The sequence below is a fragment of the Coregonus clupeaformis genome, chromosome 27 (genome assembly GCF_020615455.1).
Source record: "Coregonus clupeaformis isolate EN_2021a chromosome 27, ASM2061545v1, whole genome shotgun sequence".
Classification (NCBI taxonomy): Eukaryota; Metazoa; Chordata; class Actinopteri; order Salmoniformes; family Salmonidae; genus Coregonus; species Coregonus clupeaformis.
Genome location: NC_059218.1, coordinates 33274123 through 33291274, shown reverse-complemented (window position 1 = coordinate 33291274; position 17152 = coordinate 33274123). Strand labels below are relative to the sequence as shown.

Below are 17152 nucleotides of genomic sequence, written 5' to 3'. Positions count from 1 at the left end.
GTCTATTGAGATATCTAATGGTGAGGTTAAACAACTTCTAAAACAGTGAGAATAGCTTTAATTTGTTATTATGCGTTGTAACTATGTACTGTACCTTCATGGCCACTGTATCCTTGACCAGGACAGATCTGAGCGCTCCATTCAGCTCAAAGAACACCTCCCTCTGGCCAGCCTTGTTGAGATCTCCCAGGGCCAGGGCTTTGATGTGGAGGGTCTTCCCTCGCTCCAACTCCACCTGACAGACACAGGGACACAGGAAGTGTGATCCGAGGAAAACAGAACATGTAAGCAAATATATTGTAATCAGTCAGTTCATGTCAAATGAATCACTTCTCATCCACTTGAAGAATATGAATGAACGCAAATGGTGAGACTGACCTCAAACTCCTCAGCGATCTTGGGTCCATCGAGGAACAGGCGTGTGTTGAGGCAGTCTACAGGGCCAAATTGATGGGTGAACTCCTTGAACTCCTGGAACACCTTGGGGTACATGGCTGCTGACATCACATCCTCAGGAGTGATGTCATCTCCGTGCGTCTCTCGCAGCTGTTTCTCTAGGGCCTGGAAGTCCATGGCGGGCAGAGAGGCACCCGGGCGGCCCTCCACACGTGGCATATTCTTCAGCACCTGCAGCAGAGGTTAGAAATCAGCCACTAACAGGCCAAAGGGAGCTAGGCAGGCTACAAGCAACGTTTGAACATCACAAGTAAACATGAGTGTAATAATGAATAAAGATAATGCTAGGCATCTGTTGGAAATGATGGCTGAAATAGCTGCTCCATAATGGCTGTACCATTCCTTTGTTATACATGATGTATGCTAAGCAGATGGCCTATTTATTTATGAACTGCAAAATAAATTACTCAAGTGCCACTGTGCGTCCAATGGAAAACAAAACAAGGGGAACTGCATTGTGCACTGGTGATGTGAGGCACAAATTTGTCCTAGAAAACAATTGATCTTCCAGAGAAATGCTTCTGGGTAACTGTGGTTTTCTTAGAGATGGGGAAAGAAATTATATTTATTCAAATTTCAAACAGAAACAATTGTGATCGAGCTCCAGGGACAGTGGAGACAAAAAAAATGTAAACTTCTCAAACAAACGAAGTATTTCTATGACTTAAGGGGATCTTGCACTGGGTTATTAAAACAGCCTTTTCTGTTCTATAAAATAAATCGACTGAAATGTAAGTGGAGTACAAAAACCTAATCATCTGGAATACAAATCCTGCCATTATGGTTGGCTGTGAAAAGGCAGATATAGAATAGCTACATGTTTTCCCATTCCCAAGGGCAAGCTATTGATTACTGTAAGTGCAGCTGCCCAATGATAGATAGATTGTGATGCACACACAGTTCTCATTTGAAAACATTAGCCCATCAGTGTGTTAAAAAGAACAATGTTGTTGGGTGCTGAAAAAAACTAGGGCATATTGGGAAATTGTGAAGTGGGTGTGGAGTGTGTGTGTGTTACCTTGGACCTGAAGGGCTCAGGGAAGCCTCCGTGTGGAATGCCAATATGACCCTGCAGGAACTCCACCACAGAGAGGGGGAAGGAGAGCTCATCAGCCCTCTCCTCCACCTCCGCCCTCGTCAGAGAGTTCTGCACCATGAACTGGGCCAGGTCGCCCACAATCTTCGAGGAGGGGGTCACCTGCAGGCAGGGAGACACAGAGTGGGCGGAGGAGACGTGGAGAGAGACGAGCAACAGATGTTATCCACAACATTACTGGTGCTACAGCCCATCTGTCATAGACCATTGTGTTTCACCCTAGTAACTTCCAGGCTGGTGTGCAAATTGGAAGTGAACAGTGGTAGTCAGGAGAGGAGAGAGGACAGAGAGAGGGAGGTGAACAGAAGTGTGGTAGTCAGGAGGAGAGAGCGAGCGAGAGAGAATGAGCGAAAGAGCGAGAGAGAATGAGAGAGCAAGTGCGAGAGAAGTGAGGTAGTCAGGAGAGGAGTGAGAGTGAGCGAGCGAGAATGAGAGAAAGAGAGAGAGCGAGAGAAGTGAACAGAAGTGTGGTAGTCAAGAGAAGAGTGAGAGAAGTGAACAGAAGTGTGGTAGTCAAGAGAAGAGAGTGAGAGAAGTGAACAGAAGTGTGGTAGTCAACAGGGGGAAATTGTTTGAGAAACATGATTTTTTTGCAGACAAGACAAGGAAAGAGGTAGCAGAGAGGAGAGAGAATAGAGAGGCATAATGAAAGCAAGGTAAGCGTGTCCGCTACTGAACAGACACTCAGACTGATTCACTGTGCCTGTGATATGGACAATATTAGAAGGAAACAAAGGAAATGGAGGAGGACAAGAACAGAAAGTCAACTATCGCTGATCATTTAATTAGCCCTAGGAAATGAAAACCAGCAAGGCGAGACTAAATGCTAGAAGATGCCATTGATTGGAGAGATCAGACAGAAGCGTGGAGAACATAACAGATAAGCTTGCTCAAAGCTCCTTGGTTAATCTGACGTTAGGCTGCGGCGAGATCAATGGCTCCCCTTTCTGCAAAGGTATTCCCATTTTGTTTTATTTTGTTTTTGGCACAGTACAGCCTCCCTCACACACATCATTGAGAGAGAGTCTAAAGAGGATGGTGAGTGAAGAAATTGAGTGGGCAATTAATTCAGAAGTTCAAAAAGACTTTCCTCCTCAATCAGAAGAATCCTTTTAAAAATCTGCTTTCATAGAGAGAATTAAAAAGGCACAAAGACAATTTGTGAATTGCGGATTGTGAGTTTTATCACTTAAATTTGAATAGGTGGCCAGTCGTCTCACCTTGATGAGGTCACCCAGCAGCTTGTTGGCCTCTGTGTAGGACTTCTTCACCTCCTTGAACTTGTGCCCCAGGCCCATGCTGTGAGCCTGGAAATGCAGGTTGGTGTACTGGCCCCCAGGGATCTCGTTCTCATACACGTCAGCATTGCCAGACTTCATAGTGGCTGTACAGTCAAAGGGGGCATAGAGCCCGCGAGCAACCTCCCAGTACTCACTGTAGTCATACACATTCTCCAGGGATATGCCTGTCAAAGAGAGGGCAGGACAGAGAATAATGACACTGAGGTATCAGGGATACACTGAACAAAAATATAAAAACGCAACATCAAATCAAATCAAATTTTATTGGTCACATGCGCCGAATTCAACAGGTGCAGACATTACAGTGAATTGCTTACTTACAGCCCTTAACCAACAGTGCATTTATTTTAAACAAAAAAAGTAAGAATAAAACAACAACAAAAAAAGTGTTGAGAAAAAAAGAGCAGAAGTAAAATAAAGTGACAGTAGGGAAGCTATATATACAGGGGGGTACCGTTGCAGAGTCAATGTGCGGGGGCACCAGCTAGTTGAGGTAGTTGAGGTAATATGTACATGTGGGTAGAGTTAAAGTGACTATGCATAAATACTTAACAGAGTAGCAGCAGCGTAAAAAGGATGGGGTGGGGGGGCAGTGCAAATAGTCCGGGTAGCCATGATTAGCTGTTCAGGAGTCTTATGGCTTGGGGGTAGAAGCTGTTGAGAAGTCTTTTGGACCTAGACTTGGTACTCGGTACCGCTTGCCGTGCGGTAGCAGAGAGAACAGTCTATGACTAGGGTGGCTGGAGTCTTTGACAATTTTGAGGGCCTTCCTCTGACACCGCCTGGTATAGAGGTCCTGGATGGCAGGAAGCTTTGCCCCAGTGATGTACTGGGCCGTACGCACTACCCTCTGTAGTGCCTTGCGGTCAGAGGCCAAGCAGTTGCCATACCAGGCGGTGATGCAACCAGTCAGGATGCTCTCGATGGTGCAGCTGTAGAATTTTTTGAGGATCTGAGGACCCATGCCAAATCTTTTTAGTCTCCTGAGGGGGAATAGGCTTTGTCGTGCCCTCTTCACGACTGTCTTGGTGTGTTTGGACCATGATAGGTCGTTGGTGATGTGGACACCAAGGAACTTGAAGCTCTCAACCTGTTCCACTACAGCCCCGTCGATGAGAATGGGGGGCGTGCTCAGTCCTCTTTTTTTTTCCTGTAGTCCACAATCATCTCCTTTGTCTTGGTCACGTTGAGGGAGAGGTTGTTGTCCTGGCACCACACGGCCAGATCTCTGACCTCCTCCCTATAGGCTGTCTCATCGTTGTCGGTGATCAGGCCTACCACTGTTGTGTCGTCGGCAAACTTAATGATGGTGTTGGAGTCGTGCCTGGCCATGCAGTCATGGGTGAACAGAGAGTACAGGAGGGGACTGAGCACGCACCCTGAGGGGCCCCCGTGTTGAGGATCAGTGTGGCAGATGTGTTGTTACCTACCCTTACCACCTGGGGCGGCCCGTCAGGAAGTCCAGGATCCAGTTGCAGAGGGAGGTGTTTAGTCCCAGGATCCTTAGCTTAGTGATGAGCTTAGAGGGCACTATGGTGTTGAATGCTGAGCTGTAGTCAATGAATAGCATTCTCACGTAGGTGTTCCTCTTGTCCAGGTGGGAAAGGGCAGTGTGGAGTGCGATAGAGATTGCATCATCTGTGGATCTGTTGGGGCGGTATGCAAATTGGAGTGGGTCTAGGGTTTCTGGGATTATGCTGTTGATGTGAGCCATGACCAGTCTTTCAAAGCACTTCATGGCTACAGACGTCAGTGCTACGGGTCGGTAGTCATTTAGGCAGGTTATCTTAGAGTTCTTGGGCACGGGGACTATGGTGGTCTGCTTGAAACATGTTGGTATTACAGACTCAGTCAGGGACATGTTGAAAATGTCAGTGAAGACACTTGCCAGTTGGTCAGCACATGCTCGGAGTACACGTCCTGGTAATCCGTCTGGCCCTGCGGCCTTGTGAATGTTGACCTGCTTGAAAGTCTTACTCACATCGGCTACGGAGAGCGTGATCACATAGTCATCCGGAACAGCTGGTGCTCTCATGCATGCTTCAGTGTTGCTTGCCTCGAGCGAGCATAGAAGTGGTTTAGCTCGTCTGGTAGGCTTGTGTCACTGGGCAGCTCGCGGCTGTGCTTCCCTTTGTAGTCTGTAATAGTTTTCAAGCCCTGCCACATCCGACGAGCGTCAGAGCCAGTGTAGTATGATTCAATCTTAGACCTGTATTGACTCTTTGCCTGTTTGATGGTTCGTCGGAGGTCATAGCGGGATTTCTTATAAGCGTCCGGGTTAGAGTCCCGTTCCTTGAAAGCGGCAGCTCTACCCTTTAGCTCAGTGCGGATGTTTCCTGTAATCCATGGCTTCTGGTTGGGGTATGTACGTACGGTCACTGTGGGGATGACATCATCGATGCACTTATTGATGAAGCCAGTGACTGATGTGGTGTACTCCTCGATGCTGTCTGAAGAATCCCGGAACATGTTCCAGTCTGTGCTAGCAAAACAGTCCTGTAGCTTAGCATCTGCGTCATCTGACCACTTTTTTATTAACCGAATCACTGGTGCTTCCTGCTTCAGTTTTTGCTTATAAGCAGGAATCAACAATTTCAAAGATTTGACAGAGTTACAGTTTATATAAGGAATTCATTCAATTGAAATAAATAAATGAGGCCCTAATCTATGGATTTCATATGACTGGGAATACAGATACACATTGGTTGGTCACAGATACCTTAAAAAAACACAAAAAAAACATTTGCCTCACGCATCGAGACATATCCTTCGCATAGAGTTGCTCAAGTGGTTGATTGTGGCCTGTGGAATTGTTGTCTCACTCCTCTTCAATGCCTGCACGAAGTTGCTGGATATTGGCAAACTGGAACGCGCTGTCATACACGTCCATCCAGAGCATCCCAAACATGCTCAATGGGTGAAATGTCTGGTGAGTATGCAGGCCATGGAAGAACAGGGACATTTTCAGCTTCCAGGAATTGTGTACAGATTCTTGCGACATGGGGGGTGCATTATCATGCTGAAACATGAGGTGATGGCGGCAGATGAATGGCATGACAATTGTCCTCAGGATCTCGTCACGGTATCTCTGTGCATTCAAATTGCAAATCAATAAAATGCAATTGTGTTCGTTGTCCATAGCTTATGCCTGCCCATACCATAACCCCACTGCCACCATGGGGCACTCTGTTCACACCGTTGACATCCGCAAACCACTCGCCCACACGACGCCATACACGCTGTCTGGCCATCTGCCCGGATTCATCCATTAAGAGCACACTTCTCCAGCGTACCAGTGGCCATCGAAGGTGAGCATCTGCCCACTGGAGTCGGTTACGAAGCCGAACTGCAGTCAGGTAAAGACCCTGGTGAGGCCGATGCACATGCAGATGAGCTTCCCTGAGACGGTTTTTGACAGTTTGGGCAGAAAATCTTTGGTTGTGTAAACCCACAGTTTCATCAGCTGTCCGGGTGGCTGTCTCAGACAATCCCGCAGGTGAAGAAGCCGGATGTGGAGATCCCGGTCTGGCGTGGTTACAGGTGGCCTGCGGTTGTGATGCCGGTTGGACGTACTGCCAAATTCTCTAAAACTATGTTGGAGACGGCTTATGGTAGAAAAATTAACATTAAATTATCTGGCAACAGCTCTGGTGGACATTCCAGCAGACAGCATGCCAATTGCACACTCCCTCAAAACATGGAGACATCTGTGGCATTGTGTTGTGTGACGAAACCACACATTTTAGAGTGGCCTTTTATTGTCCCCAGCACAAGGTGCACCTGTGAAATGATCATGCTGTTTAATCAGCTTCTTGATATGCCACACCTGTCAAGTGGATGGATTATCTTGGCAAAGGAGGAATGCTCACTAACTAACAGTGTTGTAAACAAATTTGTGCACAATTTGAGAGAAATCAGTTTTTTGTGCATATGGAACATTTCTGGGATATTTGATTTCAGCTCATTAAACATGGGAACACTTTACATGTTGCATTTATATTTTTGTTCAGTGTATATAGGCATCTATAGATGCAAATACAATGAAACATTCTTGTTAAACGTGTTGTGTTAATCTATTGCATGTGGGAGGCATGCCAGAGAATACATTAAAGTCTATCAGTGGGTGCCCGCCACTTACGCGTTCACTGGCTTCCAAAGCAAGAACATCAGTCAGTCAATCAATGCACCCTCTTTGCTGCCAATACACTGAACGCGCATTTAACCCCGATGACCTATCAAATTGCGGTAATTACAATTACCTCCATGCTTCAGCTGACAACACTCAAACAGACAACCCCCCCACCCCACCCACACACATTCTCCCTATCCATCTCAGAGACCACAGAATTTTAAGCTTGGATATTAGCATCAATCTGAAGCTTCCCACTCCTTCCTCCATACACATCTGTTGGTACATAAACATCAGCAGAGAGGAGGAAAATGAAAAGAGAATAGCAAGGGAATGAGAAAGCGAGAGAGAGCATGACATTGACCACAGTTCCTGTCCCTCAGAGGACTAGAGCCGACTTAAAGATGATCTATAAGCATCACGGGAGAGAACATGATGCAGAGATCAAATATGGATGGAAAGATTAAAGGAGTGAAGACCTCAGAAGTCATTTAAGAGCAGAAGCATGTGAATGAGAAGATGGGATCATGGAAAAGAGAAAAGGTGAAAAAGAGTAAGATGAAATGAGGCACTTGAGGATTTTCAGCAAACAAGTACAAATAAGTACTACCAATAAATATGACCAATGTCAGCAGGACCAAGGCAGTTGTAGACCAGAGAGAGCTTAGACAAGTAAGAGAGGGTATGAGTGGGAAGAACTACGAATTAGAGCAGTCTTGTCATCCTGTCTCATGCATGAATGCCCAAATTGTAGCCTATTTGGAATGAATTTAGAAGTTATTTTACAATACATTTATAAAAATTGTATGGCACTAAAGCGCAACATTGCAAAGAGAGAAGGGAATTGTAACTTGATACCACATTTTCTTGGGCAAATGACATCCCCCTGACATTTCAATGACCTAGGCAGCCTTGTACTCAGTGAAAAGGAGCAGGAGGGGGAGACAGGTAGACTTAGAGAAATACACAAAATCAACAACGAAAATAACATGTCTTTTTCCCAGAATGTGAGCATTCTGATGGGATTCTAACTGCATTCATACACACACTCAAACAGGACATCTTATAGTTATGTTTTATGACCTTGAATAGTAATTACCTGAATGAGGGAATTTGGAGACCATAGATACACACGTTCTGAAATGGAACATTGGAACCAGCAAAACAAAGATGCTAAATTGCACCTCTAGGCTGTCTGCGCTTTCAACGACTCGCATCCAACAAAACAATGTCTGGGTTATATCATTTTGAAAACTACCCAATTTCACACCATTGATTGTCTTCTAATTCGGTCCTGCCATATTTCATTTTCTAAAGAGGACATTTAGATAACTGGATTAGAATGAGAAACAATGAACTAGCTGTTAACTGCTCATTGTGCTCAGGTAGCGTAATATTCCCCAATCGTACACCAGTACATGGTCAAGTCATTTCAGAGCAGCTACTACCTCCATGCTCCTCATGACTAATTCATTATATTCTCAAGTGTTGTTCAATTCAAAACAAACAGCAACTCCATTATTTTATTTTCAGCCACTTTATTTCAGTAATTAAGGGCTTACAAGCAGCTAATCAAAGCCTGATTAATTGAAGAAAAAAAAGTGATATGGCGAGATTAGATTAAATGCTCATCAGTTGTGAGAATATTTCAAAGGGTTTCCCATTTCATCTGCTGCTCTTTGTTCATTGAACCAATATGAATGAAAGAACAGCCTTTCACCTTGTCTGCCATCGTTCGTGAATCAAAGCACACGGTAACCGTCAGTCACGGCTGGTGGCAGGGTGATAACAGGCAACACTAGCCTGCAGCTGACGGATTCCCTCCTGAATAACACCTCAACACAAGGGCAATGATCTGGTCTCACCGCCGTTCCCCTAGCAACAACATGGCTGGCTGCAGCCAGGGGAACTTGGTTCTGACCACATTCCTGTTCCCACGCAGAGACAGACCTTCACGGAGCCTTGCAGGCCAAGGTTACTACATCGGGTTAAGACTTGCCTGCTGCTGTAATGTCTCAATTAACTGAAGATCGCAGGGTTGTATGTGAGCTGTGAAATGACGGCTGTGTGCGGCGACCTTCCTTGTGCCCTTTCTTTCTGCCACTCTCTCCCTCTGCCTTTTCCCCTAGTTCTCTCTCTCCATTTCTCTCTTTCTATTTCTCTCTCTGCCCCTCTCTGCAACAATCATGCTTCATTTGGCCCTTTTTACATTACCGTCTGCACATGTACAGTATCGCCTCCCATGTGTACCATATTCTTTGGGTTATATCCATTAAGACAGTCGTTTGTTTTTTCTCAACCGCAGTGGGAATATGCACTAAGCGTCAGCATAATTAAATTGTCACTAGCTGTTGCAGTCGGTTCTACAAACACATTTTGAAGTGTTATTCAGAGCCATCTAGGCAGAGTAACCTCCGTCACAAACAGAAAATGGATCTTTAAAAACACTTGAGGATGTCATACATACGAATTAACTACCCATTTCTACAGCCATAAACAGCTCGAGTCAGTAGCTACATTTTCATGACTTATCATGACTGCATAATATTGTCTCTCTTCATTGGTTTTCCTTGCCATTGTTGAATGTAGCATGCTTTCGTGGGGGTAAAGGTCTCAGCCTTTTACCTTGTTAAATGCGACAACATACCAACAAAGAATGAAAAAGTGGTTCACTGCTCCCCCACTGTGTGTGTGTGTACACAACCGGTCTGCAATAGAAGACCCAGCTTTTTATATTTGTTCTTGATTGGCTGGCAGCTCACTTTAGTTGTCCTCTATTGGCTGGCAGCTCACCTGTGTTGAGTTTGGTTCCCTTGGTGCAGGCGACAATAGCTCCCATGCTGGGCTGTGATGTCATCCCAGCCATGGAGTCCACAGCGACGTCTACGATGTCGGCCCCGGCCTCGGCACAAGCCAGCATGGCGGCCACGCCGGCGCCTGCCGTGTCGTGGGTGTGGACGTGGATGGGCATGTCAGGGAAACGGTCCCTCAGAGCACCAATCAGCATGCGGCTGGACTCGGGCTTCAGCAGCCCTGCCATGTCCTGCAGGAGGATAGAGGAGTCAACAACATGACACGACTCCTTTCTCTTTAGTTATTTATGCCCGAGTCACTGACGAAAGTATTTATAAATAGTGTAATATAAATAGAACATGTAATTGGTTGAGATAAACTACATCAGTGGGTTTGGTTCAGAGCCACCCTAAAGTACCTTGATGTTCAGTATATGTGTTCCAGCTCTGACCAGCTCATCAGCCAGCTTCAGGTAGTACTCCAGAGAGTACTTCTGCCTCATGGGGTCAGACACGTCTCCTGTGTAGGAGATGGAGGCCTCCACCACGCCCCCAGCAGCCCCAGCAGCCTCCATACCCAGCATCAGGTTGGGAAGGTAGTTCAGAGAGTCAAACACACGGAAGATATCCATGCCGTTCTCCTTGGCCACCTCACAGAACCTGGTCAGAACAATTGAAAAATGGATGAGTGCATGCTTCAAGTGAAGTGCCCTTGGGTTCAAGGGTGATGCTTTCAAGAAATACCATGCATGACCCTCAAACTGCGAGGGCTGAGGTGACGCTTTACGTGTTCTGGTTGGAATTAGGATTAAGGGGTGCATGACCAGGGCAGAGGTACTGACTTGAACACAGCGTTGTCGGGGTAGTTGGTGTAGCCCACAGCGTTGGCTCCTCTGAGCAGCATCTGGAAGGGCACGTTGGGCAGCAGAGCCCTCAGCTCCTGCAGCCGTTTCCATGGACACTCACACAGGAAACGCATCGCCACATCAAAGGTAGCACCTGCACAGAAGAGGAACAATCAATAACTGCCATAGCAACAGACTCCATTGATGATGGGGCGGCAGGTAGCTTAGTGGTTAAGAGCGTTGTGCCAGTAACCGAAAGGTCACTGGTTCTAATCCCCGAGCCGACTAGGTGAAAAATCTGTCGATGTGCCCTTGAGCAAGGCACTTAACCCTAATTGCTCCTGTAAGTCGCTCTGGATAAGAGTAAAATGTAAATGATAAAGTCCATAAACATCAGCATTTGGACTGCTTCTGTATCTACTAGACAGTATATGGACAGATTTCCTGAATAGACTATGAATCTCTCCTATTCATACAGAGAAGGAAGGACTTTCTCCCTAGTCTGATGTCCAGCTCCCTCAACATCAAAATGTTTTTGAACACTGTCACAGTAGATTCACTTTTCAGGGTGCTAAGGTGACCTCCTGTAGCTTATTTTGTAAAAAGAGTTACCCAAATAAAACATGTATTTTCATACGTCATTTTGCTACAGATGAGGCAGAGCCTTTCTTCAGTCTTTATTTAGAAACGTACCGTCAGTCTGCCCATATCAACTTCAACAGTGGGCCCTCCTTTTCCTCAGAGACATGAGGAGAGGAGAACCCACCCCTGAATAACCCAGATACAGTACAGTACACTAACTTGCTCTGCTCAATGATGTGAACCCGGCCCTGAGGCAGTGTCATATTTTAATTGACCCTAGCAGTTAATTCTATTTGACCTTTCAACTCAACTGTGATCTTTGAAAATATAACATTTATAATGAGGCCACTAAATCCTAGGCAGGTGGCAGAATCGGCCAGAGCAAAGCAGAAAGCGCAGATTGAGAATGGAAAATGTGTGGTAATAGAAAATAGAGAATACATTTTTTTTAAAGAGTGCGAGCACTGGTGGTAAACAAAGATTTCCTCACCTCCCCAGTTCTCCACGCTGAAGAGGTTGTTAAAGTTGTGGGCCACGAAGGGGGCAATCTGTTTGAGGTCGTGGGTGCGGACGCGGGTGGCCAGGAGAGACTGGTGGGCATCTCTGAAGGTGGTGTCCATGAGCAGCAGACCCTTGTGGGCACGCACCGCCTTGGCAAAGCCCTCTGGACCCTCCTTCAACAGGACGTCACGGAACCCAACCGGAGGCTCACCTAATCCACATAAATACACACAGTTTTTACTATGTTGTACTGACTGGATTAAGACAAAATGGGCTGCTACAAAAAAAGATGTTTCACAGAAAGCTGGTAGGAGGTTGTGATGTTTGGAGTCTTACCCAGAGGAATGGGTGGGATCACAGGATCGATAGATGAGGGCTTAGCCTTCACCGGTATGGGAGTAGTGGGTCCGTTTACCATCACATGACCTGAAACAGGACAGCAGGAGAGCATCAGAAAACCTGAGTTGGCCATTGTCGTAGGCATGTAAAACCTACCAATACATTATATTAGTGATGGGGAAAAAATCCAGAGTTAAATACCGCAATATTATTTTGGACGATATTGCTAGGTTGCATTAGCTGGCGCTAAATCAGCTATACCTGTGCCAAAACTCTGGTATTTTTCCATCCTATAGCTTGTTCTCCATCTTCTTTTTAAATAGTGAACTTTTAGCACTTTTATATCCGTGACTGATCAAAACTAATTTTCTCATGGCTCTCTCTTGTCCCTCTGCAGCAGACATATGGTGAGCAATACGTTTGGTATCAAATCGCATTACCGAATAGCATTCGCAATACATATTGTATCGTTCCCTAAGTATTGTGATGATATCGTATCGTGAGGTCCCTGGCAACTCACAGCGCTACATGATATGGGAGAAAAGCATACCATTACTCCAGATAGCATACAGTGCATTCGGAAAGTATTCAGACCCTTGACTTGGTCCAAAATTTGTTACGTTACAGCCTTATTCTAAAATGGATTAAATAGTATTTCCCCCCCTCAATCTACACACAATACCCCATAATGACAAAGCAAAAACAGGTTTTATGTTTTGCAAATGTATTAAAAATAGTATCACATTTACATAAGTATTCAGATCCTTTACTCAGTACTTTGTTGAAGCACCTTTAGCAGCGATTACAGCCTCGAGTCTTCTTGGGAATAACGCTACAAGCTTGGCACGCCTGTATTTGGGGTGTTTCTCCCATTCTTCTCTGCAGATCCTCTCAAGCTCTGTCAACTATTTTCAGGTCTCTCCAGAGATGTTCGATCGGGTTCAAGTCCGGGCTCTGGCTGGGCCACTCAAGGACATTGAGACTTGTCCCGAAGCCACTCCTGCATTGTCTTGGCTGTGTGCTTAGGGTCATTGTCCTGTTGGAAGGTGAACCTTCTCCCCAGTCTGAGGTCCTGAGCGCTCTGGAGCAGGTTTTCATCAAGGATCTCTGTACTTTGCTCCCTCGATCCTGATAGGGATGGTGCCAGGTTTCCTCCAGATGTGACGCTTGGCATTCATGCCAAAGAGTTCAATCTTGGTTTCATCAGATCAGAGAACCTTGTTTCTCATGGTCTGAGAGTCCTTTAGATGCCTTTTGGCAAACGCCAAGCAGGCTGTCATGTGCCTTTTACTGAGGAGTGGCTTCCGTCTGGCCACTACCATACAGGCCTGATTGGTGGAGTGCTGCAGAGATGGTTGTCCTTCTGGAAGGTTCTCCCATCTCCACAGAGGAACTCTGGCGCTCTGTCAGAGAGTGACCATCGGGTTCTTGGTCACCTCCCTGACCAAGGCCCTTCTCCCCCCGATTGCTCAGTTTGGCCAGGCGGTGGCTCCAAACTTCTTCCATTTAAGAATGATGGAGGCCACTGTGTTCCTGGGGACCTTCAATGCTGCAGAAATGTTTTGGTACCCTTCCCCAGATCTGTGCCTCGACACAATCCTGTCTCGGAGCTCTACGGACAATTCTTTCGACCTCATGACTTGGTTTCTGCTCTGACATGCACTGTCAACTGTGGGACCTTATATGGACAGGTGTGTGCCTTTCCAAATCATGTCCAATTAATTGAATTTACCACAGGTGGACTCCAATCAAGTTGTAGAAACATCAAGGATGATCAATGGAAACAGGACGCACCTGAGCTCAATTCGAGTCTCATAGCAAAGGGTCTGAATACTTATGTAAATAAGGTATTTGTTTATTTTTAATAAATAAGCAAAAAAATCTAAAAACCTGTTCTCGCTTTGTCATTTTGGGGTATTGTGTGTAGATCGATGGGATTTGTATTTATTTAATTCATTTTAGAATAAGGCTGTTTCGTAACAAAATGTGGAAAAAGGGAAGGGGTCTGAATACTTTCCGAATGCACTGGTAAATAATTATTCATAGCAAAGGTGTCATTTGTTTGAACGGATGTTGTCAGAGTGTTCAGTGGAGTCAAGGACGTGATGTACAATACAATAGACTCCATGGGTAGGCTATGCTTGAACAAACGGTTGTGCCCTAAAAAGGCTTTAATTCCAGCCAGGTATGAATTCAACTAACTATCTCACATCTTGATCTAGGGAGGGAAGCTTCAATTTTTTAACGAATCAAGACCATCATTAGCTACACGTCAGATGACTGAGTAAGTGGTGTCTAAAGTTGAAATATAATAAACTATACCAGGACTGCCCAACCCTGTTCCTGGAGAGCTATAGTCCTGTAGGTTTTTGCTCCAACCCTAATCTAGCACACCTGATTCTAATAATTAGCAGGTTGATAAGATGAAATCAGGTTAGTAACACCTGGGGTTGGAGCAAAAACCTACAGGAGGGTAGCTCTCCAGGAACAGGGTTGGGCAACCCTGAGCTATACCAACATAAAGAGACAAAGAATTCCTAAATAAATTATTTTAAATTGTGAATTGAAGACATCATTTTACCCAGGTAGTGCAGCAGCTTCTGGGCTCGGTTCTGGACCGGCTTGAGATTGAAGAGTTCCTGGTTCTCATCTATGAACTGGGTGTCAACGGTGCCGTACAGGAATTGATCGTTACTCAGAACGTTCTGGAGGAAGGGGATGTTGGTCTGTGCAGGAAAAAAGAAGACGGGGAGAGAAATAGAAAAAGCAAGAGATTGCTGTTACCATGACAAAATGGTAGAGAAGACAGTCTGCATGATACATAACACTAGGAACCAAGATATAGGGCAAAGTGCCTGGACATGCAAACGCACAGCTCAAGTGCAAATGGTCTTGGAGGGCTGGGTCATTTTGTGGTCAGTCCCGAATCAAAATGGCTTAGAACACTCAATACCGCCACACTGAGTCCCTTCCTCTGTGAGCACTATCAGGCCAAAACACACAGTGCAGAAAACACAGTGTGATCACTAAGCAAAACAATCCCAGAATCCCAGCTAATCCTCAACATATGCCCTGCATGTTCCTCTGTGCCCTGCTGCACATCTGTCTCAGCCAGGTGCCCTGGGGTACACACACACAGAGAGAGAGAGAAGCAGGAAGCCAGAGCCAGCAAGAGTGAGACGAAATGAGAGACACAGAGAGAGAGAATAAATGAGAGAGAGACAGAGAGAGAGAGAGAGAGAGAGAGACAGAGAGAAGAAATGCGAGAGCGAGTAAGATAATAGAAATGAGAAGGATAGTAGCTATAGGCTACTGCTCCAGTCCTTAGTCCATTCTACCATACACTTCAAAACAGCAGCAAATAGCCTAGTAAGCCTACACAGCACCAGAGCTCTGACCCAGATTCCTCTACATGTAGACCTAATTACAGGTCTTACAACAGAACCAACCCTCCCCAAAAGACTAAAGCAAACTAAGAACATTACAGAGGAAGTTAATAACATATGTGCAAGTCTGCATTGGCAATATTAATTCACAAACTAAATAAGATTAGTTTATTTTCTGAGAAGAGACAAATTTGTTCATAAAAGTTGCATCATTGTCAGTATGACGTTATGATTACAGTATGGTGCAATTCATTCATTTGGTACTGAATGTCGATAGAAATAAAACGTACAAAACAGATGGTTCTTGTTCTCTAGTTATATAAGAATGGAGGATGTAGCTTGTGCCCTGACACTCCTTGCTCTGTACTTACCATTTTATGAGTCTTGCTGTTACGAACTTTCTGGGAAACCATCAAAATCACAGCTAACTAAGCTCGTTTTTTTTAAAACTACATTTTCATAATGACTGCATCAAGTGGGCGGGAAAGAGGGGGGGGGGACACAAGGCCTCTTCTTTGGACCGGGTGATCAATTATGCATCCATGACACCACTTCCAAATTAGCCATTCATGATTAAGAGAAAAGGCACAAAAAGCCAGGGTTGTTTGCTTCCAAATATTGAACAATTTGTCAACTGGCAAGAGTTCTGACAGTGCTGTCAAGATGGCCAGCCCCAGCGGGTTTATACTGCTCTCTGACAGTACTGTGCTGTAAGGCTCAGAGTGCTGCTGTCCTTGGTCCTGAAGAGATCCTCTCTGCCATTGGCCGCGCATCCTCCATTGTCCAGACTCTGAATAGCTATGGATTGAATCAAATTCAATTTCCCCCTGCAGCTTCCCCAGGTAAATCATTTCTCAAATCCTGCAGATAGATTAACCCATTTTCCATCTAAATTATACATAATAGTCAAAATGAGGGTTAGGCCCATGTGGTGAAAGATAAGAGACGCCTGAGAAAATCACTAGGCTGAATAATCATTATGTATGTACACTATCATTCAAAAGTTTGGGGTCACTTAGAAATGTCCTTGTTTTCCATGAAGACATACATGAAATGAGTTTGAATAGAAAATATAGCAAAATGAATAGGAAATGTAGTCATTGACAAGGTTAGAAATAATGATTTTTTATTGAAATAATAATTGTGTCCTTAAAACTTTGCTTTCGTCAAAGAATCCTCCATTTGCAGCAATTACAGCCTTGCAGACCTTTGGCATTCTAGTTGTCAATTTGTTGAGGTAATCTGAAGAGATTTCAACCCATGCTTCCTGAAGCACCTCCCACAAGTTGGATTGGCTTGATGGGCACTTCTTACGTACCATACGGTCAAGCTGCTCCCACAACAGCTCAATAGGGTTGAGATCCGGTGACTGTGCTGGCCACTCCATTATAGACAGAATACCAGCTGACTGCTTCTTCCCTAAATAGTTCTTGCATAGTTTGGAGCTGTGCTTTGGGTCATTGTCCTGTTGTAGGAGGAAATTGGCTCCAATCAAGCGCCGTCCACAGGGTATGGCATGGCGTTGCAAAATGGAGTAATAGACTTCCTTCTTCAAGATCCCTTTGACCCTGTACAAATCTCCCACTTTACCACCACCAATGCACCCCCAGACCATCACATTGCCTCCACCATGCTTGACAGATGGCATCAAGCATTCCTCCAGCATCTTTTCATTTGATCTGCGTCTCACAAATGTTCTTCTTTGTGATCCGAACACCTCAAACT

The 17152-nt window shown here is 45.2% G+C and overlaps 1 protein-coding gene across 1 annotated transcript in view; it reads right to left on the bottom strand.

Annotated features, from left to right (window-relative positions):
- The window catches only part of LOC121541827 (pyruvate carboxylase, mitochondrial), a 107796-nt gene that overhangs the window by 2371 nt on the left and 88273 nt on the right, over nt 1-17152 (bottom strand). Inside the window, exons 11-20 of the mRNA XM_041851141.2 lie at nt 14623-14767; nt 12039-12128; nt 11692-11913; nt 10617-10773; nt 10194-10434; nt 9776-10025; nt 2773-3017; nt 1475-1654; nt 379-627; nt 95-235 (exon numbers count right to left, since the gene is read on the bottom strand). Of these exons, the coding sequence (XP_041707075.2) occupies nt 95-235; nt 379-627; nt 1475-1654; nt 2773-3017; nt 9776-10025; nt 10194-10434; nt 10617-10773; nt 11692-11913; nt 12039-12128; nt 14623-14767 (1920 nt within the window). The remainder of the gene's footprint in view (nt 1-94; nt 236-378; nt 628-1474; nt 1655-2772; nt 3018-9775; nt 10026-10193; nt 10435-10616; nt 10774-11691; nt 11914-12038; nt 12129-14622; nt 14768-17152) is intronic.